The 24,180-nt window shown below is 41.3% G+C and overlaps 1 protein-coding gene across 2 annotated transcripts in view; it reads left to right on the top strand.

Moving 5' to 3' along the window:
• Window positions 1–3,005: 3,005 nt before the first annotated feature.
• The window catches only part of BAZ1A (bromodomain adjacent to zinc finger domain 1A), a 65,746-nt gene continuing 44,571 nt past the window's right edge, over window positions 3,006–24,180 (top strand). The window contains exons 1-3 of one of the 2 annotated variants that reach the window (XM_041396553.1): window positions 3,006–3,100; window positions 4,353–4,502; window positions 11,487–11,765. In XM_041396553.1, coding sequence (XP_041252487.1) covers window positions 4,390–4,502; window positions 11,487–11,765 — 392 coding nt within the window. In that variant the 5' untranslated portion in view covers window positions 3,006–3,100; window positions 4,353–4,389. Of the gene's footprint in view, window positions 3,101–3,533; window positions 3,676–4,352; window positions 4,503–11,486; window positions 11,766–24,180 lie in introns of those variants that run through there. The other variant, XM_041396543.1, reaches the window with a different exon arrangement.

The raw sequence follows: 24,180 nt of genomic DNA, 5'->3' as shown, positions 1-24,180 counted from the left end.
GACCAAATGTTACTGTTACCCACAGCTGGAGTGGATTGATAAAACTAGCACATTGTCTTTACTCCACATAGTTTAAAGTCTACATAAAGATATATGATCAAAAGAGTGAATTGACTTAGCAAGGTGACAGAGAAAGGGCAAAAAGTGAAAAAAGCGCTGTATCAGTAAGTTATAAAATGCATAACTGAATAAATATTTTGCTGGGTGCCCTAAGCTTTAAAAAAGTGCTCTATGGTTAATGTTTACATTACAGAAATTAAGGATTTTCAAAACAGTATTTGGAACTGAAAGGGATGACACTAGTCCCCCAAAATCTACTCAGTGTATTAAAATGAGCGAATGCTTGCATATATGTTATACTTCTCCCTTTATATATGATCCAGTAAACTGGGAAAAAGGTAGGTGTTATTGCTATCATGTCATTTGACAGAAGACCTTACTAGCAATCTATCATTTACACATTTTCACATTTATCTTTTCAACCATATGTTTTTTTTACAAAAATTAGAGTTAAGAACCTAGCATACCATTCAAGGTCCAAGGATGTTCTTCATGAAGAAATCCAATTATTTTTTCCCTAACTTCAGCAAAACCTTGAGAGAACAAAGTGGCAACATTGGGGAAAAAAAATAAAAAGAACAAAAAAAGCAAGAGAGCTAGGGGCTAAACACACAGCAGAAAATACTCTCCCAGTTGCATGATAATATAGGTAAAACTGAGTAAAAATTCTCCTTTTGCACTGTTCCAAGTATATGATTTGGACAAGTATTAGTTATTCCAACATAAATTCAAGTGTGATTTTTAAACTGACAACCCTTTTGTAAAATATTGCATGTGCTCTACTTTTTCCAGAATAACAACAATCGCATATGGAATTATTTTGTAATGGACATAGTTGAATAAAAATTTTGGAGCATCTTTGTGTAAAGCAGCTCCTGGTAGTTTGAAGAGGGGAAGAAATAGGATAAGGAAATGAATCTGTAATACTGGAAGGATCCAGTGAAAAGAAATTTTAAAAAAATTTCAAATTGTGGGGAGCTTTGAAGGAGCAGCTGCACAGGGCGGGGGGAGGCTGCCCCAAGCCTGCATTGACTCTGTCCCTAGGAAATTGTTGTACCCTTGCAAAGCATAGAGACCAAGTGTTTTATAAGCTTTTATGTTCCAAATACAACTATTTTTAAAGTTCTGTGAGTGAGAACTGCAATCTTCCTGACTAGGGAACTATGTTTAATATACCTGTTAGCGTATAGGTCATCTTCTAAAAGGAAAGCAGCTTCATTTTTGCTATTTTGTGGTGAAATCCACAGCAACAACCCCACTGAATGTTACCAATCATCCCATTCCTGCATCTTGAATTAAAATTATTTTCAGTAATTTGTAAAAAAGTCCCAAATTATTGTAAAGACTAAGCATTGTGTTAAAATAGAAGAAAAACTCCTGTGTAATGAAAGTAAGCTTTTTCTGATGTTTCAGAATTATTTTATGTTGATTTCTCAATGCCACTTAGCAGACATTTAGCTGGTGTCATAAAAACTTGTTCTAGGTCCTGCTGGCCATATTGGAAGAAGAACCAGAACCTGGATTTGTAGATTTTAAAGAACAAAGGTGAAAACTAAATGAACTGCTCCTCTCTGTCCTAAGAACATGAAAACACAGTGCAACCCTATCACTCAGTGAGGATCTGTTCAAGGGAAAATCACCGAGGGAATAATGAGGGGGGAAGAACACGAGGAGGAGGAAAAGGTGAGAAGAAAAGAGAAAGAGGGCAAGAGAGAGTGAAGAAGAAAAGGGAATTTGCTTTTGATGTCACAGTTCTATCAGCTCATGCATTTTTCATGGATACCAACTAGTGCTAAAATAATGCTGTGCTGACAATACAAGCATGAAAAAAAGCAGCCAGGTTCCCAAACATCGTGATACTGGCTTAAAAATAATAGGATTTACAAAAATTTGTAACTCAAAGCTTTCTTTCCCTTCTAATTCGTAAGCCTTATGGGGCTGCGTATTCCAGCATTTATCTCAAACTTGAGATTTATTATTTTTAAGGTGACCTGAGGTTCCAATTTAATTGCATCTGCTGAAGAGCTTAAAACAAAGCGAAGTGTTGCAAAATTGCTGCAACCCTAAGAGCTGGCAACACTAAATGTCATAAGCATGGCGTACTATTCAGTTTTGAGGCAAAGTTGACTGAAACTTACCAGATGCTAGATACAAGTGCATTAATTCAAGTAGCATTTGTGCCCTTTGCTAGAAAGAAAATAAAAACTGAAAGGGAAGCCAGCTGGTAAATGAAAATAAATTGGTGGGACTCAGGAGTTAACCTGGTTTGCAGTTCAAGCTTTGTAAACTTAATTTGAGGAAGTGAACATTAACATTTCTCAGTGCTTTTGATTAAAACCTGATCTTTTAAAAATAAAGTAATTAATGGATTGTATGTATACATTCTTTTAGGTTTTAGTCACACATGCTACAGCAGCGCCGATTGCTGCCTTTACTTGCAGAAGAAAACAAACCATGCACAGGTGCAGGAAACAGCACCAGACCTTTATTTGCAGGAATGGCATTTTCAGTTGTTGAATTATTTAGGTATCAGCCTTGAGATATTAATCACCTCAGTAGTCCTACGAACTTTCTACAGTTACTCTGTAGATTCTTTAATAAAAACACTGCACTTAGTTCTGATGAATTACAATGGATGTGGACTTTCTGTGTTTTTTGTCTTCCAACCAGGCTAGCACTCTTAGGAAAGCAATTAATTTAATACTCCAGTTTTAATTACCAATGACACTGTAAATGCATTAGTGTTAAAAAAAAAGGTAATAAAAAAAGAATACATTAATGAAACCATTTAATGACATTTTCGGTGAACTGGGAAGAAAAGCAATGTTAGGGGGCCCACGTACAACCCTCATGCTCATCTTAATTATAGACAATCGCACTTTCTGTAAAATACACCCGTACGCCCCCGCCCGCGCCGATAGCACTGTGGCTCGGGGGCTGTAACTGATTACAACGTGCCCGGCGCTGCACTGTCAAACACCGAAATCCGCCGGGAATCAGCCCAGCAGGAGACGCGCCGGGACCCCTGCTCGCAGGGCAGGTACGAAGGGCAGAGAGGGGGTCCCTCCGGGGCCGGCGGTCTCACAGCTGCTCGGCGGCCCCTCGGCACAGGCTGCTGACGCCGCTGGCGGAGGCGCGGGCGGGCAGCACCGCACGCCGCAGGCTCGGCCGTCCCGCCGAGCCGTGACCGCCGTGCCAGGGTCGCCGCGCTTAAGCCGCCCGCAGCCCGGCCCGGCCCGGCCGCAGCGCCGCGCCGAGAGAGCCGCCTTCCCCCCCGGCAGCCGGGCTGGGCGCACCCCCCGCACCGGAGGTCTCCGGCTGATAATTCAAAAATGGAGGATGCGCCCTCTCAGCCATTAATTAATAATGTAGCTCGCTGTCTTCCTGTGTGACACACGCTGGAAGGCACCGAGCGGCCAATAAAGATGTAGGGGAGAGCAGGGGAAGGCTCCTCCCCGCAGCTCTTCCTGATTGAGGGCTTGAAGAAGTAGATCAAAAACTTCCCAGGAGCCGGCGGGGGGGAGGGGGGGGAAACTGAGGAAAGGGAAGAAACGCGGCGAGGGGGACCGCGCTCCGCACCGCCCGAGCAGAGAGCAGAGCCTGCGGCCGCACCAGGTGGGCAGGAGGAGAGGGAGCCCCGCAGCCCCGCTGGACAGGCCGGAGGCCGGGCTGCCCCCCGCGCCGCGGCCGCGCTGTCCCGCGGCGGCGGAGCCCGGCAGCCGCCGGGCCGGGGCGAGGCGCGGGGCGGGAAGGGCGAGGACCCCAGTTAGACAGCGACCCGGCAGGAAGGGAAGGAGGGAGATAAGTGGTCGGCGCTGCCCCTCCTGGGTGTTTGCTTTGCGGAGAGGAGGAGGAGGCGGAGGCGGTGGGGGAGTGGAAGTTGGTGTCCGGCCCGGCGTGTGTGGGTCAGAGGCGGGGGAAAGGGGGTGACCCGAAGGCAGGGGCGCCGCAGGAGACAAAGCGCGGCCGGGGTATCCCCGAGCCGAGCACGTTGCGCGGCTGGCGCGGGGGTTGCCGCCTCCGCCCGCCGCTCGGCGTCATGGCCCCATTGTGAGGCGGGCGGAGGCGGAGGAAGGTGCCGCCGTTGGTCCGCGCGCAGTCCCAGGCAGGCAACGGCGTGTCGGGCACACAAAAGGCTCCGCCGAGCTGCCACCGCCGCTCCTGCTCGCTTCTGCCTTGGCTCCCCCGGGAGGAGGGACACGCCGAGCCCGCTCCCTCCTCCCCGGGCTGGTGGGCGCCTCTGCCTCGCTTAATTCCTCCGTGTTTTTTATTCTCCCCCGTACCCCCTGAAGCCGATCCTGGGGCAGGAAGAGAGCCTGGAGCAGGGCGATGCCGCTGCTGCACCGAAAGCCCTTCGTGAGGGTGAAGCCCCCCGCCGACCTCCGGCCAGACGAGCGTGTTTTCTACTGCAGGGTCACTAACGAGATCTTCAGGAACTACGAGTAAGAAACAGCCCCGTGTCGGTGTCCGCGTCCCTATGTCCGTCCTGGACTCCCCCGCCAACCCCCCCGCGCTCCGGCGGTGGCAGGCAGGGAGCAACTGGAGCCCCCAACGACTCTGACACCTGGGCGGGCAGGGAGGGAGGGAGGAAAGGGGATTCCCCGGTTCGCTGCGGGGAGCCTTGCCGGGGGGTGTGAGTGGGGGACCGCGGCTGGCGCCGAGCCTGTGCCCTCGCGAGGGGGATGGGGGAAGAGAGGGCGGATCTCTCGCCTGGGGCAGGGATTCCCCCTGCCCCTCCTCGGCGGGGGTACCCCGCGGCCTCCTTCACCCTCGGGGAAGGAAGACAGCCGGCTCCTTCCCCCCTCCTTCTCTCGCTCCTTCCGCGGTGTCGCCCCTGCCCCTGCCGGGGAAGTGAAAGTTGCGCGTGTGGGAGGCGGCGGGCGGCTACGAGCGTCTGCCGGGCTCGGGCTCTCCCTCCCGTCCGCCCCCGCCGGCAGCCGCGTGTCGGCGGCGCAGGGCGCTAGGCCGCCCCGCGGAAAGGGCAGCGCCCGGCCCGCGTTCAGCCGGCGCAGCGGGGCCGCCCGCTCGGCGTGTGCCGGTGCCCTATTGTTGTGCTGACGGCCGGGCACGGCGCACCGGTTGCCGGGCCCGCTGGGCTTCTCCGGGCTGGGCTCGCCGGCCGGCTCCCGCCGCGGTTAACCCCTTGCTGCCGGCCCTCGCCGCGCCGCCCAGGGCCGCGCTCGCCCCGCCTCCGCGGGGAGCTGCTGGCTGATCCGGTTGGAAATGGCCGGCGGGGGAGCGCGGCGCGGGGTCGCTGCACCTGTCCGGCGGCGTAGGGGTCCCGCCGCGGAGCCCTCCCGTGCCGGCTGGGCGGGCGGGCGGCACAGCCGGGGGTTAAACCCCGCCTGAAGCCCAGCGAGCGCACCTGTCACCTTAGGAGATTTTTTTTCTAATGAGGCTTTTATCGCTCTTCCCATCCTTTTAATATATATATATATTTTTTTTTTTTCTTTTTTAAAATTATTATTTTTCCCCGAGTCTACAAAGCTGAACAGAGTAGGTGAAATTCCCGTTAACGAGTGAAGGTGAATAGCACGGGCTATAGAACTTGCAGCCACTCACTTCACCGCCTGTAAGAACAATGGACAGAAAGTATTTACCAAGTCGTTTTTCAAAAGCCGATAAATTACGGGTTTTCGCCACCAGTCTGATCCAGTAACATTCCCACGTACAAAAGGCCCCCACATCCAAACTATAATTTTTTTAAGATTTGCAGACTAATGAGGTTAAATCTAAAATGCATTTAATTTGCAACATCTGAAATAAAAGCACACCTAAATCTTTTTCATGTTTAGACTTGTTTTTGTTGTTCAATTACACTTAATAAAATTGTAAAGAAGCTGGATTAGGTAACTTGGAAGGGCAGTGCCTTACTGTTCCCTGAACTGTATACTCTCGGGGTGCTGATTATGTTGTTGGGAGTTCTGTAAGGAGTATTTTCTTTATAGGGTGTATAAGAACCTAACAAGGGAGAGGTGACAGCGTCCTGTTTCTGTAGGAATTAAGTCCCCCTCCCCCAGCTTCTGATATTACTTGCTTATTGATACTGAATTGCTTATTCTGATAAGCTGCTTTTCTGGTTACAATTATTATCACGTCATTAGATGACTCTAATGCATTTGTTGACACTGGGAAAATTTGTTGACACAGGGAAATATGTTTCAGGTACATGTAGTTTTACTAAAATTTCAGTATGAAGAGTATCCTTTTAAAATGTCTGTCTGTTCTCAAGATGTTTGGTGACTATTTGAAGTATTCTGACAGGCTTATTTATACTGCAGAGGTGTTGTCAATAAGTATGAAAGACCAAATTCCTTACTTAACCAAAGTTCACAAATTAAGGAGTAAATTTAGATGTGTTCACACAGGCGATCCCTAGAAATGTCAGTAGGTGGTTAGCTGAGAGGTCAGGCCTTAGAATGTGGTGTTTGGGAAGACTACAGAAAACTCTGCTATGCTTGTTTTTTGTGTATGGGGGTGTGTGTGTTTTTTGGTAATGGGTTTGTTTTTGTTGTTTTTGTTTTCTGGCCCTTTTTGTTAGGTTGGGTAAATTGGTGCATTGGATTGGAAAATTTAGTGCTTTCTTTACCTAGCAAAGTGTTCTGGCAGAGATGGGTTGTAAGTTTAGGTTACTGTTAGTAGTGGCATAATCTGCTGGAGAACATAAGGTTGGTCATCTTTTAGACTGTTTTAAAGATGCTGATCCTTGTCTCTGCTGATTGATAATGCCTTCTGAAAACAATATTACCTATTTCTTTGCCTAAGCAAGAGCAATTAGATTCATAGGGATAGGGAGGGCCCGCTTCTTAAAAATTGTATTAGCTGTTTCATGAAAGAAAGCCATTGTCTAAATCGGACTTCTCTGAATCTACTATTTGAGAGGAGAATTTAAACATTACAGAGTCTGGCTAGATGAGGAGGGCTGTATGGATATATATGATAATCTGAATTCACCCCCTACATCAATTGTGTGAACGCTTTTAAGTAGTACAAACAGTTAAGACTCAAGCTGGTTTTGTGTTTGTTTTTTGTTGGGTTGTTTGGTGGGGTTTTTGGCAGAGCACAAACTTAGTGGTGAAAAGCTGCTTACATGCATGTGTCAGCTTTAGTAGAGTTGAGTAGAAATCATACATTAGTATTACTCTCTTCTGTATAAGAAATGGTTATACTAATATGAGAAAAATTTAGCAAGACTAGTATTTTGTAAAGTGACTTTCCTGTAAAGAATGTATTTCCTCTTTAATTGGAAATGCAATCACATAATTTTGTAACCCTTTCAGAAGGGGGGGAGTATGTCCAGTTATATTTATCCTTAGTAAACGAGACTAGGAAAGCTGATGTTTTCCATGCTTGGTTATATTCCTGGTTAGAGGGACAGACCAGCAAGGAAAGTCTGTGGAGTCAAAGTAGGAAAATCGAGTATGGATGTGCATGAGATATATGGAATGCATGAAAAACATCCTGAACCAGTGGGATGTTACTACCAGTCTTTGACACCTTGTCTGTGAAAGTTAATAGCTGATAGAGATGTCCAGAGAAAGCTACTAATAAAGTGTGGGAAGTCTTGTATATGAAGATAATTTGAAAAAAACAATGATGAGTAGTATAGACACAGTAGTAGGAATGTTTCTCATTCTAGAACTTGAGAAGGGGAGGAAGAGCAGTTTCTCCTCGCCTTCAAAACTTTGTGAAACTTCTTTACAGATTGGCCTGTAGAGTTCTTGGTTACAGTCAAATAGAGTTTTTTCAAAAGGCTTTTTAAGTGTCCTTAGTTAAATTAGGTGAATTTTCCTGTTTTCTTGGAGAGAAACTCATCACTTTAAATGTATTCCTTAATGCAAAATTAACCTACAAATATTAAGGAATAAATATATTTATCATGGTTTTCTTGTTTGTTTTGTGCATTATTTGTAATGCAAATTCTTGACTACTTCTGGAGACCAAGAGTATTAAGAAAATTCTGATCCAGAATGGCAGTTAGTCTTCTCTCATTACCCTCCTCTGGTACACTAAATTACTTGTTTTTAACATATGCTTAGCAAATGAATGGAAGTAAATATTTGCAATAAATGCTCTTGAAGCACACTAAAAATATAGTCGATCTTAAAATCAAGAGGAATATTTGGTTAATTCAAGAAAAAGACCGCTGTAATTTCTAGGCTGATTTTTTATATCCATTGCAAATGTAGTCAGCACAGAGATTACAAGTAATTCATTTCTTGCTTCTGTTAATGACCTGCCTCCTATCAAATACCTACTGAGTAGTGGCATTAAACTACTACTCTATGATTTGCTGGTAATTTTACAGTTTGCCTTACCTTGCATAGAAAACTAACTAATTAAATAAAAAGAGGCATCCAGCTGAGAAGTTGGTGTTAATTACAACTACAAAGACAAATTGGTTTTTAGTCCATGCTCCTCGAGTAGTTGAGCTGATGTGGACATCACCAGGGTGCTGCAGTTGCATTTGACTTCTCGAATGCAGATGCACCCATGCAAGTGACCTTTGTGGATGTGTTTTGTATTAACTTCTTCCTCCATGTTGCCAAGAGTCACAGAGATCTTGAACCAGCAAGGAAGCCCCAGAAACCATAATACCCTAGATAAAGACATAGGTAATGCTTGAGATGTGATGTAGCAGCAGATGCTCTTGCTGTTGTGAAGCTGGATGTAGAATATGATCAAGGGCATAATTACCCTTCAGGTAAAGGGAAAAGGTATCGCTGCTGCTGCTGCCATTCCTTGGATTGGTAGCTGTTGTGTCTTCTTTCTCAAGCGTTTTATCATAACTGATATGCCCTGGAGAGAGACAGGGACAGAAGGAGTATATTTAGTGGTGTAGTGTGGGATTTTGTTTTCTCTCAAACCAAGTTAAAGTGAGATCCTTAAAACGTTGCAGTGAAACTCTGCTAACAGACTAAGCCACAGATGGTTTTGATGCACTATAGGTAAAGATAGCTAAATAATGCTTTCAAAATTGAATGTAGCTTTCTTTCACACTATTTTTTTTCTTCCCTGTAAACTCACAGGGGAAAAATCCACACAAAACAAAAGAGGAAATGAGGGAGAATGAAACTAGATACACAAAATATGCTCGTATGTAAATGGAACATATTTTCTTCAAATATGTTTCAGTTAAAGTAATTTTAGCATTTTGTTCTTGTAATAATCATGGATTAGGAATTTTTAGAAAGAGGTTTGTTGACTGGGATTTTAAAATTATTTTTTTCGTTGGTTTTTTTAATTTTTTTTTCTCCTCTAAGTTCAATGCTGCTGCTTTAAATAGCATGACTGCCCGGTGTCCCCTCACAAAGAATAACAGCAGCTCTTAAAGGGACACTGTCAGTGTGAACCTCTGTCTCTCCCTTGCTCTCTGATACCTCGTTGACTTTTTTTTTTAACTTTACTTTCGTAATTTAAAAAAAATATATATTTTGGCACATTTTTTAGTAATACTTTAGAGTGTTTTTCTATTTCCTGGCTAAAGATAGTTATCTTGGGTAAGTGAGACACAAAAATATATGTAGAAACACAGCTGAATGAAGATTGAAGTAAGTGCTATTTTATCCATTGAATATCCATCCATAAAAATTACTTATTCTAATACAGAAATATTGAAATGTAGGGCAAGACAAGACCTGAAGAGATCACATTTTGTCTATTCTATCACCTCGCAAAAAAACCCAGTCCAAACTCACAAAACAGATTTTTGTCTAACCTGTTCTTTAATATGTTTATATAAGTATAATACACAATAAAGATGCACAGAGAATGACTGACAGCCATCTGTTCTTCATATCTTGAAGAATAGTTTATTTATGTCTCTCTCCTTTGTTCTTCTCCTTTTTGTCTTTAGAGTAAGCAGGCCCACATTATCCATGTACTGTCAAATATATTAAGTAGATAGCAGGATAGCAGATGATACAAAAATCTGAAGTTCTGTAGCTATTAAATATTATTCAGATAATGTATCTATCCCTTCCTCTTCTGTCCTTTTCCCCTCTTGCAGCTGATGGTTCTTCCTGAAGCATATCTCGCTCAGAGGAATCCTGGGCTCATACAGAAAGGATTATCTGAGCCAAGACCCTTCATTGTCCTCAATCTGAAATTTCCATTTTCATTTACAAAATGTTATGGTTCATCTGTCCATCTGCAGTGAACACTGTCATCTGCATCAGTGTCACCAATGAACATTTGCCAGCTTGGGTTTGCAGGGAGACTGCAAGAAAAAATTCATTGTGAACTGTCCAATTTTCTTAACCTCATTACTAGAAATTATTTGAGCAGGTCTGTCCTTTTGAAAATGGGAACACTGGTTTAGTTTTGGGTTTTTTGTAAAAGGAATAAAGTGAAACTTCAGTATAGGTATTTCATGTAGCATGCAGTTGACTGAAAGTACTGTGTGCTTTGAAATGGCTATGTTGGACTGATAAAGACAAAACAAACCTTGGTTTGTCATGTGTATGCAGTAGTTATCAATACTAGTCCATTAATATTTGTAAAGGCAACTAAAAGCATTGTCTGAACTGGGGCATATTGAAAGATTGCTTTGCTGTCTGATCACTGATCCATAGTCTATGATATGTATTAACGTGGCTTTGTGAATAGATGCATCATCTACGTCCTTTAGAAAATGTTTTAATAAGCTGCTGTTCTTCTGACACCTGTCAAAAATTGACAGATTTTGACTAATGAAAGCTCTTAATTCTTGATTCCAATAGAATAGCTAGTAAGCAAGCAGTAACAACAATGCAATTTTAGCCTTAATTGGAAATGTGTGGAAGGAGGAGAATCAATATTTACTAACGGAACAAGGGAGGAAAAGAATCTGTAGGAAAAAATATTTCAGTGGTTTTTTGTAAGAGCTATGCAAACAATGAAGGAATAAAAACTATTTAGAGAACTACTTGACATTAATTTTTTACCTCTCCCATCTTTGTGAGTTAAGGCACTCGAAGTCTGGAACTTATTCAAGTTGCAACATGTTTTTCTGATCTTAAAGTTATTTCGTGTTTGTACAATTTTAGGCGATCATCTTACAAATATTTGTGGAAATGGGGGAGATGCAAGTATGATATGACACCTATTAAACTCAGCGTGATTATTATTATGCAAAAGGTTTCTTATATGAATATTCTTATATAAATATTTATTTGCAGCATTTCTAGGTCTTGATTCTTTTACTGTAGTCTGTAATGAGAGGAGACTTTGTTTGTACAATAGCAATTTACCATGCCGTGGCTGAAAAATGGCAAATACCCCTTGATATCTACAAACTGCAGAGGAGTAGAGCTGCTTTTGCATTTCACGCTTGTAAAAGATATTTGCAATTTGCTGCTGTATTAACTGTGAGCAAGTTTAAAATGTTAGTCAGAACTCAACTGTTTTCTTTCTTTCTTCCCCCTCCAACCCTTCTTCCTTTCCAGTGATTTTTTTGAACGCACCATTCTGTGCAACAGCCTTGTGTGGAGCTGTGCTGTCACAGGTAAACCAGGACTCACATATCAGGAAGCTCTGGAATCAGAGAAGAAAGCCAGACATAATCTTCAAAGTTTTCCAGAGGCACTCATCATTCCAGTTCTCTACTTGGCCACCCTTACCCATCGCACCCGACTTCATGAGATCTGTGATGAAATCTTTGCTTATGTCAAGGATCGGTATTTTGTTGATGAAACAGTGGAAGTACTTAGAAATAATGGTGCAAGGTAAGTATATTTAAAAATACTTATTTTTGTTTGTGTGTGCATTTTTGAACCCAAACCCCAGGGCAATAACCTCCATCAAACAAATACATCCAAGTGAGGTGTGATTCTTATGCTGGCGCTTTATTACTATTACTGCGCTTCCCTACTTTAATTAAGAGCGGGATTGTGTTGCTGTGCTTGATACCTTCCCTTAGCTTTGAAACAGCTGTGGAGATATGACAGTGCTCTCAGGTCTTTACACTGCATGTTTTTTGGTCTCTGTGGTGGATTTGCAAAGGAATGTCGGTTTTTCAGTGTGAGAAAGGTGGGTTGTTTGTAGAGTAAGATTTAATGAGAAATTAGGGGAAGATACAAATTTAAAAAACACACAACAGTTTTGATGAATCATTAGAATTAATGGCCAAAGTACTGAAAGCTTAAAATAATAGATAAATGTTGGATTTTTGCTTCTTAGGTAGTGCAAAAATTGTGATTACATGATCATTAAAGTTGGGAATTAATTGCATAATGTTTATAATAGTTGATTATCTGGAATTTAGGTTGATAGGGGTGTCTTCCCTCTCAGTGTTATAGTTACTGTTACACTGGAGTATTTACTGCAAATGTTTTTATTGTTGTCTTAGACTGATTAAAACCTTGGAAGAATTTTAAGCTTCAGATGCATTCTTTCTCATATCACTGGTACATATGCTCTATAGTCTAAATAAGCTTGATCTTTCTTTAAAGCAGCTTCTATGAGGGGTCCAGATAACATCCATTTTTTGTCTAAATGAGTTTACAGTTTCACCTAATTGAGGTTTAAGATGTGAAAAAACATGCTTAGCTTGGATGTACCTGCAGAATGGTGCTAAAACCTTTGTGGGTACAGCTACTGCTGCTGGGGTTTTTGTTGTTTGTAAAGTCATTTTATTTTGCCTTTTTTCAGAAGGTTGGTGACAGCTTACACTTCAGAGTAGAAGGGACTCCTCTGGGTAGCCTGATACTTAGTGCATAGTCTGGTGTTTGTTAGGTGATAGGAGTGGGCTGGTTCAGAATGGTCATTGGAGAATAGTTATTCTGTGTGAGTTTTGTAGTGGCTGATCCAGATACTATTTATGGCAAATTTTGTACTATACCAGGAAGAAAAATCTTGATGCACTGCAGGAGATAAGTTGTAAGGAAATTGGTATGGTTATGTACATAAGGTCAGTGCTTAATAGGAAAGCTTTCCTTCTCTTCACTGCTCTATTTTTTTCAACCAGTAAAGTGCCAGTCTGCAAAGCCAGGATGAGGACAACTTCAGTAGGGTTACTGCCTTCTGTACGGAAAATGTATATCCAAAGTTTCTTTCTCTCTTTCTCATCTTTATACTTGTCAAACGACTAGACTGAGGATACCAATGGTATTGCAGTTATTTTGCTTAGAGAATAAGGTGTTTGTTTGTTTCATTTGTTTATTTAGAAACATGAATATTATGAACTGTCAGTATAGTTTAGGTGTTCTTTTTCTTTTGCTCAGTGAAATGCCTTAGTATCTTCAGAGGTAGAAAACAATTAGTTTCCAAAATAATAGCAAAAAAAAATATATTCTACAAGTTTTTTCCCTCAAGAATAACTCTTTCTATTACTTTTCTAAAATATTTGCATATGTGCACTATAGCTTTCCAAAGGTAAAGTTATGATATCTTCTTAAGAGAGTGCTGCAGGTTTTTTTTTACCAGCCTTTAATTCAACCTTCTTGGTTACTCGAACTTGTGTTGAGATAAACACAAAATTGCTAGATGTGTATGTTCTACTTTCAGTGATCAGTACATGAACATGATATAAGCTAAATTTCTTGAGCCTGTGAGATGGGCTGGATACTATTCAAAAGATATAAAGTTTCAAATAAAATTTATTTCCATCAGAAATTAGCCTGCTAGAAATGGTATGTTTTAAATTACGTAAGTATAAATAGGTGTAAAATGAAGAATAAAAAACTTGCCTTAGCTGATTGTATGCCACTGATATTGTAGACAAAGGTATAGCAGGGAGCTAGTTCCGACCTTTAATACTAAATCCAGGAAACACTGCAAATAGCATGGTAATGTGGAGGGACTTTTATGCTCAGAGGTACATAATTAAAGAATAGAGTGGGAAGAGGTGAGGCGTAGTTATTTGTCTGCCAATTAACAGTTGACTTTGACCTGCATTTTGAAGTACTGTATCGGGGATTAAGTGTACCAACTCAGGTTACTTGTACATAATACGGCTTTTCAGCTGAAGTGTTTGCACGTATTTGTCATTTGCAGCTACGTTTTTGTGATCTTTTCTAGAAAAATTTATCACAGTCCATCCATATTGTAATAGCGTCCTATGAGAGCAACGGAATTTGGCAGGTCATGAAAACCCAGTTGTTTTGTGGTGTTGTAAATTCTTCCACTGCTTTTAAAGTTTTTTGCATGTGTAATGTCAGCAGGATTTTTTGGTTTTCTGAGCTCTGTGCTTCATTTAATGTCAACCCTACTACATAATGCATGTGTAACCAAGGCTTGCTCAAACAATTTAAATGTTGATATTTTATTTTATAACTGCTAATTTTGCATGTGTAATATTCTTTTAAGATAGATTGCTGTTTCTAGATTTTGAACAAAATAAGTGTTAGGGAGCCCAAACACTAGAAAGCTTAGCATTTTGGCTTAATATATATGTTTTTATCCTTGAGCATATGAAGTTGTCTATAATACTGCAAGATGATGACAGCTGATTTGCAAAGAGAGGACAAGTGCTTTGTTCAGAGTCTAGGAAAATGCTGGGTTTTTTGAAAACTGAGTGCTCTGCAGTCTAATGCTCCATTACTTTTTCTGGTCTTATGTTTCTTGTAGTTTCTAGCCTTTTGCTATGCTGCTCAGTTTTGAATTTGGCTAATTTTGCCTTGTTACTGAGGTCTGGTAAGAGGAACTCAGGAGAGTTTGGCATATATCGCCCTCCTCTTGTTTTGTACGTCTGGGCTCTCCAACAACTGTTGTCAACCAGAAACAAATTGCAGGGAAAGCCTCCCCCCAGTCCTATCATATGCCTTGTTCAGGTGGTCTCTAAAAATTATGGGTCCATTTTGGTAATCTGTTAGAAGCCACAAGGAGATAATTCTGCTTGCTCTTTAACCCTTTCAAGTGATGTATTGATTAAAAACGGCCATCTTTCTTGGTTTGTATGTGTCTGACTTTTCTCCAGAGTGGCAGCTGTGCTGTGCTTTCAAACACAAGGTGCTCAGACTTCCAGTTAAAGAAACGTAGGAAATGTGTAACAACACTTTCCTAATACTGCCTTCACAAAAGACAGAATTACTATTTGAAATATTGGTCAGAAACATTACAGAATAAAAAGAGAAAATTTAATCTAAAATTAAGTTTGAGTTGCTAAAGAATTTAAACCAGTTGACACTGTGAATATTTAATTATATTGTCACATTGCAGTTTAGGGAAGGTAGTTTATTGAAAAAGCATGGAAATTATTTGAGATTTTGTTGGGGGGAGGATTAGAGCAATATTTCGTGTTAGCCATGGGCAATTAAGATATAAAATAAGCAGCTAATGTTTTAGCTCACATTTTATTGAAGGAGAGGAAATGCGTTGATCACATTACTGGAATTGCTTCCCATATTGGACATTCAGAACTGGAAGTTCAAGACCCATCATGTACTTGTTGGTCTTTTGATTTTCCACAAGGAATAGTGTCTCTTGCAGTAACCTGTCCATTTGTTGCTGTCTTAGTATTATTGATACTTGAAACTTGTGAAATTGATTTTCAACATTTTGACATCTGAAGACAGTTACCTGAAAGCTGAAACTATGTGGTATGGAAGGCCTACCTGAAAATAATAACCTCAGCTAATGCCTCAGACATACTAAAAAAAAACCCCTTCAACAGCTTAACTTGCTCAGAAGTAAGACCTGTTCTTTTCTGCTTGAAGTCAGCAGCATGCTTTTTGGATTTTACAACTATTTTAATTTGTTGGAGGAAAAACTACACTTAAAGCCCATGTAAACAACCTATTGTGATTTATTGTCAGTATTCTGTGTGGTATCACAAGAAGTAATGTCCTTTTTTATCAGGGTATATAAGTGAACAGTTTGATAACTAGTTAATTAAACTATAAGCTTTTGGTCTGACTTGAGCAGTGAGATCTGACAACGCTACCTCCACTCTTAAAAATAGGTTATGTGGTAATGTCTTCCCTTTCCTATGTGGAGGTTGGGGCACAACCACTTCTTGTTCATCAGTTAGTATGGCACTTAATTAAAAAGTCAACCACTTACAGACTCAAATAGATTGCTTAAAGGTCAGTGTGTAAGAAGGAAGAAAATCATACAGAAAGGAATACCTTTTTTTCATTGAATTTGGCCACTAGATGACACCACTGCAAAAGAATACTTGCCTGATGTCTGTGAGCAAGCAACACCAGAATGCTTTTAAAAATGAGCCTACTTACAGAAGTAGTAGATGATTTTGTTAGGAACATTGCTGCATCTGATCATACATTTGAATAGGTTAAGATCCTTTCTCTGCTTTGAATGATCTGATGTTGATAATTGTCAGGCTGCAGGAAACACCATCAGAGATCAAACTTCTTTTAACTCATCAATTGTTTCACTGGTGTCCCAGTGCTTTAGGAGTGTTCATTTAGGAGTGGATTAACCATTGCATTAGGCCAATTAAAAGATTTGCATACTGTTTTCATCTCTGTAAGTCTTAACTGGGGCACAGGAAGCATGTTGCTGGTCACGACTGTAGCTGATAAGGAGTTAGGATGGTGGAAGACAATCCTTGCAAGAGATAAAGTTATAGCTAATTTTCCAACTTTTTTATTCAAACTGGCACGTTGCTTATACCTACCTGTCTATATATATATATAGACAGATATTTGTAGCTGTTGTCTGAGTGCTAGGATAAGTTATTATATAAAAGATCACTAGGTAGTAAGTGACAAATTGTCTTGCATGTTTAGACTAATGAGTTACAGAGAATTTAAATTATTTAAATTATAATTATTAATTGTGTGGCTTTTTAGTGGTAGTGCTTAAACGTAAGTTCCTGTATACAAAGGAAGTTTACTACTTTATTTTGAAAGGTGAATTTGAATTCCAGAGTGTGTCAAACCTAGCATGGTGTCTGTGAAACAGCATCTGTGATAATACTGGAGAGCAGCTTACCTATTCATAAAGCAAATACAGTGTGCATTTTTTCAGCATAGCTGTTTAAGGATCAATCAACTTCTGGCCTGGAAAAATCATATTTAAGGAATTTACTTTCCACTGCCCTTAAATCCTCTGGGATGTAAATGTAAATTTGTTGACTAATAAATATGTTTGTAATTGACTAATGGAAGCTATATGATGATGATATATGGGAAAGAACCTGCAACTCCTTTCTTATAGGTTGTTAAACAGCTGTTAAACAACTGGCGCTGCCAGTCTGTGCTAGCTCTGATTCTCACACTCTGTATTTTATAACTATAAATTCAAAGGTAAAGGTTTTGGTTTGTTTTAGTACTTACTTGTTTTTAATCAGTACAATGTTATGAACAAAAGGCTGGGCAGTCAAAATGATAAATATACCAATGTAGTACTGTCCTAGTTTGCAGGGGACAGCTGATACAGCTAGTCTGTACTTGCTCTTGTCCTAACCAAAACCATGTTTCTTACTAGTTTCTTTGAAACATACATTCTTAACTTGCAGACAAATGAAGATGCTAAAACCCAAAAGCAGCAGCTCTTTCTGTACTTTAGGAAGCTGTTACGAGTATAAAACCTGTCTCCTTGTTGTGTGCTTTTGTTTATGCGTGCGTTAAACATTAACAGTTACCTTAGTAAAATATGTCACTTATTCCTTCAGATCTTGTCTCTCTTATTTCTTTAATTACTCTTAAGCGTTTGAGAACTGTTAGGATGAGGAGATGAGTGACTGCATTTACTTGACATTTTCTTCTTAAAAACTTCCTAAAAGCTGACAAAACAGAATGGTGCCATAGCTTGTTTGGTGCTTTTTAGCACTTGCTACTACAGCTTCTTGTTTTATTCTTATGGGGGTTTCTGTATTCAACTAATTTTACATACTGTTAGAAAAAGTGTGCTTTTTAAATTTTGGCATTTGAAAAACATTACTTTCATTTATGTGTCTTAAAAAGTGAATTTGCTTCTGACTCACTGATCATTGTGGCTTTTATTTTAAAAGTTGGCTTCAAAGTGTTCTAATGTTTCCCCTACTGTCTCCTTTGAAAGAGCCATGTGCCATATAAGGGATAGTTTTTGTCTGCTTATCATAAAGCATAAAGAGACACATTTACAACTCATCTGAGCCTTCAGGGTATCTTGTTTTTTTTACTTGAAATGAGGACATAGCTGAATACCAGACTATTATTTCTGTCAGAGAATTAGTGCCAGCCAGATCAAAAGCTGGTGTGCAGAATGCTCGATTGAGGAGCTGTGAGAAGTGGTCTCTCCTCTCAGAGCCTCTCTTAACGCCAGCCTTGGTTGGATGTAAAGGCCTGCTTGGCATTTGGGAAGAACTTTACTGGGAAGCGAAGTGCCAATAGTTGCAGGGTCGAGGTTTTTAAGCTGGTATCCTGTAAGGGTTTTGGCCTGTTACTGGAGTGAAGATTCTCTTCTTTGTTTAAATTGTGTTCTTCTACTTCTCCAGAAGCGGTAGATGGAGATACCTGGCCCGTTTTGCAGCTCATAATAGCTTGTGTACGTGTCTTTGAGTTGCTGAGATGAATGAAAGAATTTGTTCTGGTTTGTTTCATTCTAAAGAGGAAGGGAAAAGGCTGAGGAATATCAGGGAGCATGAGAGAAAACAGACTGGTAGAGTCACATCCTTCAGTCCCTGAGAGAGATGCAGTGGATGGAAGCTTGGCAAGAGTCAGAGAAACCCTGACCCTCTCACCATCAGGCAGAAGTGGGGGACCTGAAAGGTATGGGTAAATGGAAATAGGTCCCTGCCCAGGGAGATAGGACAATTGCCCCCAGCCTCCCTTTCCTTTCCAAGTGCCCTTGGAAGCTCTGTAATATCAGGGTCAGATAATAGTGGGGATGAAGTTCTCTCTTGGAGCTTGCCCAGAACAAGTCAGTCAGCTCGATGGATCAAAACTTTGGGTGTCAAGAAAGAAAGAAAGGTGACTGTAGGTGAATCCCTTTGCAGGGGAACTGAGGGCCCCAAATGTCAGCTGTACCCATTCCACAGGCAAGTCTACTGCCTCCTTGGGATTTGGGTAACGGATGTTACCAGGAAACTCCCAGGATGTTATCAGGAGACTAATTGAGCCCTCTGATTATTACCCACTTCTAGTTGTTGTGCACATTGGCAGTGACAAGGTTGATGAGAGAAGTCTTATGGCAGTCAAAAAGAACTTCAGGGCACTAGGGCAACTGATTGAAGGAACAGGAGCACAGGTGGTGTTTTCCTCAAACCCCTTGGTAGCAGGGAGGAAAATTCTGAAAGGAACAGGAGAACTCACCTGATCAACATGTGGCTTAAAGGCCTTCAGTGGTGTTTTGGCTTTTGCAGTCATGGGACAGTTTCTGTGGTGCTAGGCCTGCTGGAGACAAATGGGGTTTGCCTGTCTAAAAGTCCATAAGTTGGCTGGGATGATTGAGAAGGCTTAAAATCAGGTTTGAAGGAGGAAAGGGATAAGACCAGTCTTGGCAGAGATAAGCCTGGGTGCAGCTTGCCAGTGTTGGGGATGAAATCAGTAGCTCATCAGAAGTGCATCTATGTTATACTGACTCGGAAATGTGTGAGCCATGTTGGAACATGCAGTCTTAGGGAGATGAACCAGGGTTTCCTAAGGTATTATAAATCAGAAGGGAAACCACCAGAGAATTAGCTCTAAGGAATTCAGGGGTGTGCTCCTCTAGGAAGGTGACACAGGTGACAGCCCAGCTGAGGATGCCTTTGCATCAAAGCACACAGCATCAGCAGCAAACAGTAGCTGGAAACCACTTAGCTGCTAGAAAGCTATGACCTTGTTGCGATTACTGAAACTTGGTGGGACAAATCCCACGACTGGACTCTGACCATCAATGGCTACAGGCTGTTCAGAAAAGATGGGAGGAAGAGAGGCAGAAGGGTTGCCTCCTACATCAAGAGGTGGATTGAGTGTAGAGTTGTCTCTGAAGAACAGCCATGAGCAAGTTGAAAGCCTGTGGGTAAAATCAGACACTGAGGCAACAAAAGCAAGCAAGTGGTTGGTGACTGCTACAGACACCCTGATCAAGGGGAGCCTATTGACAAAGCCTTATTGCTTTGTCGGGAACTATAGCTGACTACAGGACCCATTGCGCTCACAGGCTCTTGTCCTTCTTGGGGCCTTCAACCACCCTGACATCTGCTGGAAAATAGCACAGTGGCCTGGCTGAGTAGGAACCTGATGCTCAAACTAAAGAGAAATAAGCAAATATACAGACAGATGAAGATAGGACGGACAGGTGACCTGGGAAGAGCAAAGCAAAGCTGGAATTGAACCTTGCAAGGGATGCAAAGAATAACAGGAAGGGCTTTATTTAACACGTGTGTTAACCAGAAAAGGAAGGTCAAAGAGGGTGTAACCCCCTGGTAGACTGCTGGAAAACTGGTAACAATGGATGAGTAGAAGGCTGAGATAATAAAAAACTTCTTTGCCTTGGTCTTCAGTGGCAGCCCCTCTTCCCCCACCTCTTGAGTAGGACAGCTCTCCATCCTCGTCTGCATTTATGTGTCTCAGTGTTTGTATCTTGCCTGTGCCCTAGTTCTCATCCCATCCTTCAGTGAGCTGCTTAATGTAGGTGATAATGACACAAGCTTACCCAGTGTTTCACACTGGGATAGGGGTTTTGTTTTTTGGGGGTTTTTTTTGTTTTTTTTTTTTTTTTTTAATGTGTATTCTTTTGTTTAGTTGTTTTGTTAGGTAGTTGAATCCAGTTTCATGACAATTAGTCAATGAAAGTGATTGCCAGAGCTGCAGAAAGCCAGCACCATGTATGTGGCTGGAAAGAGGAGTGGCAAAGGAAGATCTCCCCATTTGACAGGAGCTGTTAAGTCATGTCTGCGTCTTGTGGAGCAGCAGCCTAGGCTGCAAGTGCAGTTTGCTTTTGTATTCCTTCAACCTGCTTCTTTCTTAGAGTTGTGGGAGTGACAAGGTTCAGTCAGACTTTAGTTTTCTGTTAGTTGTAGGCTCTTCTAAGCACAGTCCGGAATAGTTTCTGCAGAAGGAGACTGAGTTGGGTTTCCTGAAAAACTGTCCTGTGCCAGTCTGTAGTCCCTAGCCCTTGGATTGCTGGAGTTAGTTCTGTTCTTTTGCTTGTGCAGCTGACCAGCCCCCACAACGTTCATGGAAATCAATGGAAGTTCTCAGACTTCTTCATTTGAGAGAGAAGATATGTTTTAAAAATAAATCATGTTTGTGATACCAAACTCTGGCTTTGTTGAAAACCTTTGGACTCCTCTGTTGTTCTTTGTTGTTTTGGTTTTTTAAAAAGAATAAAGATAAAACCATAAGGCTAAGCATTTATTGGAGCCCTTACCATAAGAGACCTCAAAGATCTTAGTTTCTGAGCCTAACAAAAAACAGATCTGTAAGCATGTGGCCATCCTTTCAATAAGCCAGAAGACCCCACTGTTGATAACAGCCTGTAGTGCAGAAACAGGTAAGCAAAATTGTTTTAAGTACTGTCTGAGCTAGAGTTGCTGGGACTGTTGTGTGCAAGTTCCTAATGGTTCTATTCTCAATCTATTTTGAAAATCTTTGGGATTCACTCAGTGTGACTGTAATCTTTATTGTAATTTGAAGAAAGTGCTTCCTGACTGATGGGGCTATTTAGGGTACATATTTATGTACATTGATGCTGCTGTCTTTTTAGATTGAGTTGCCCCCAAATCTTATTTTATGGGGAATAGTGAGCATGGTTTGACATAAGCTGTGTAAAGATCTTGAAGTATCTTTTTTAGGAAGTAATTCAAGTAGTATGCTTCATTTAAATGTCTTTAGCTTTCAGCTGTGTTGCTTTATGTGCCTTATAATATAAAATAAGAGTTGTAGTGAGTGAACTCAGTTACTAGGTTATTGAGAAGAGCAGACCACTTGCACTAGAAACAGTGGTTTTGCCACTTAGTCCAGGGAATTGGTGCTGTTAGCCATGACTTGACTACAGGCTAAAAATATCATTCATAGATTATTTCTTTAATGCTGGAAGGAATGGTTGCATCACTGTCTTTAATCTCCCGTCCATCAGTAAGCATTAGATTGCACAGGATTGTGCTTTTATTGCACCAGGTAATGTGTGTTTCACTTGATTCCATCCCCAAAGGTTTCTGGTAATGATTTGAATGGCATAGAAGATGGAGTATCACTTCCTTTCTGAGATAGTTTAGTCTGTTAGTCATTCTTCCTGCTGAAAAATAAAGGGGAAGGGGGCGGGAGTGGAATGCAGCTGTATTGGGGATTTTGTCGCTTATTGAATCAAGCGTATAGAATATGTAATTTCCATTCTTAGATAAAGAGATGTGATTCCCTGTAAATTGCGGGGCTGCTCGATGGATGAGCAGGTACATTCAGTGCTGGAAGGCTCCTCGTGGCTCGAGTACTGCGGTGTTTTTGTGCAGCAGGCCGGCCTGGGCCGTGCGTGCGCGGCCGCCTCTTTGTCAGCGCGCGCCCCGGCTGGCGCGGCGGCTGTGGCGCGTGCCGCCCCCTCTAGTGGTGAGCGCGGTAACTGCAGCAGCGTGTCGGGAGCTTCCGCTGGTTTTCCCTCAGAAATTAAACGGGTGTCTTCATTTGAGGTGGACTCGCTAGGAAATGTATTTTATAATCTCAAACAAAACTCATTCTACTAAGAAGTCTTTTTTTAGGAGATGATCTTTGCTATATTTTAGAATACCCAGCCTAATAATATACATTCTGTCATGCAGTTGGTTCCACATTATTTAGTATGAAGAGGTAACTGTGATGTTCCAAATGTTGGAAAACCAAGTTACTAATAATAGACTTTACTTAGAGGACTCAGAGTCTGATGCTGGGCCAGGCCTTAATAAACCTTGTTGGACGTAGATTGACTTTGTGAACAGTCACCAGGTTCTACCTCCGCAATACTTGGACATTCTGGGTTCTTCATACAGAGTCTATTTAGATTTCTTACAGTTAATAAACTTGGTCTCCACTGTCTGGGAAGACTTGTCTTCCAGCCCCACACCAGCCAGCTTTGGAAATGAGATAGGCTTCATTGGAATGGCAGTGTGCCTGTGGCCAGCACGCCCAAGTGGGCTCAGGCTGCCTCTGCATGCAAACAGCTCTTGTGTCCCCATGGATACTGTAAGCATTGGTCATACTGTTGTCTTTAGGGGTATAGAAGGATGTAAATAGTTTTGTTGGTTTTTCAAAATTAAATTATTTTTGTGTTTTTTCAATAACATGCTGGAGCATTCTGGACCTCCCTTCCTATTGGAGAGGGCAGCTACAGGGTCTAACTGCGTTACTGATCCTTGCTAATGTCACAAGAATATTACATAGGATATTTTGATGTTACTACATTATTTTAATTCTTTGGGGTTTTCTCCAGCTGGCACCATCTTTTCTTTCTCTATCCCCAGTCTTTTCCGTGTGTGCAAGATTTGGGTAGTACTGTCTGCTTGCAGAAAGACGTGTTCGAGAAATATTTTGACATTGCTTCCTTTTTTCCAATGTTCAGTTCAGATAGAAGAACATTTAGAATTTGTCATGGATTTCATGAGGTTTATTTGTTTTTAGCCTAAGTGGGACACCACTAGTTCAAGCTTAGGACTTTGTGTATTTTTCATTTTGCATTTCAACTGGGACTGCTTGATGCACTGAGAAGAAAATTATTATGTGTTCTTTTCCTCCATGCTTTGAGCTTTCAGTGGTAGAATGTGACAACATCCATTGACTACAGCAGTTAATTTTCATGAATCAGACAAGGCTTTTGGATGTTAAACTAAATAATAGGATCCATGGAATTCTAGAAAGGGGTGAAAGTTAGTGGTTAAGAACCAGCTATAGTACAGTTACCCAGCATGAAGTGTTGATTAATTATACTTTTTGGTATGTAGTTAAATCTCCCTTTTATAACTAGCATTCAGGATGGCAAAGGAATAGGCTTGTTTTGTCAATTGTGTGCATGCCAGATGGAGCTTTAATATGTGTCAGCAGATAAATGGGACATTATTAAGATTAGATGCATAATGATCATTTCAGCCTTGTTTATTTAGGTCATCAACAGTAGTAGAAGATGATCTCTTACAAGTAAAAATACTTCAGGATCTCAAAATCTTTTGCTCTTCTTAGACTGCTATGAAAATAATGTAGAAGTTTTGTAGTCTAGTTTTAAAGTAGCACAATAAGTTAAATTTTTAATTTACTTAAATGAGAATTGAAAAAAACCCTCAAAACCACAAGTAACTTGATTTTTTTT

The sequence above is a fragment of the Onychostruthus taczanowskii genome, unplaced genomic scaffold, assembly GCF_017590055.1.
Source record: "Onychostruthus taczanowskii isolate IOZ18803 unplaced genomic scaffold, ASM1759005v1 scaffold1, whole genome shotgun sequence".
NCBI lineage: Eukaryota > Metazoa > Chordata > Aves > Passeriformes > Passeridae > Onychostruthus > Onychostruthus taczanowskii.
This window is presented reverse-complemented; position numbering and strand designations above follow the sequence as displayed.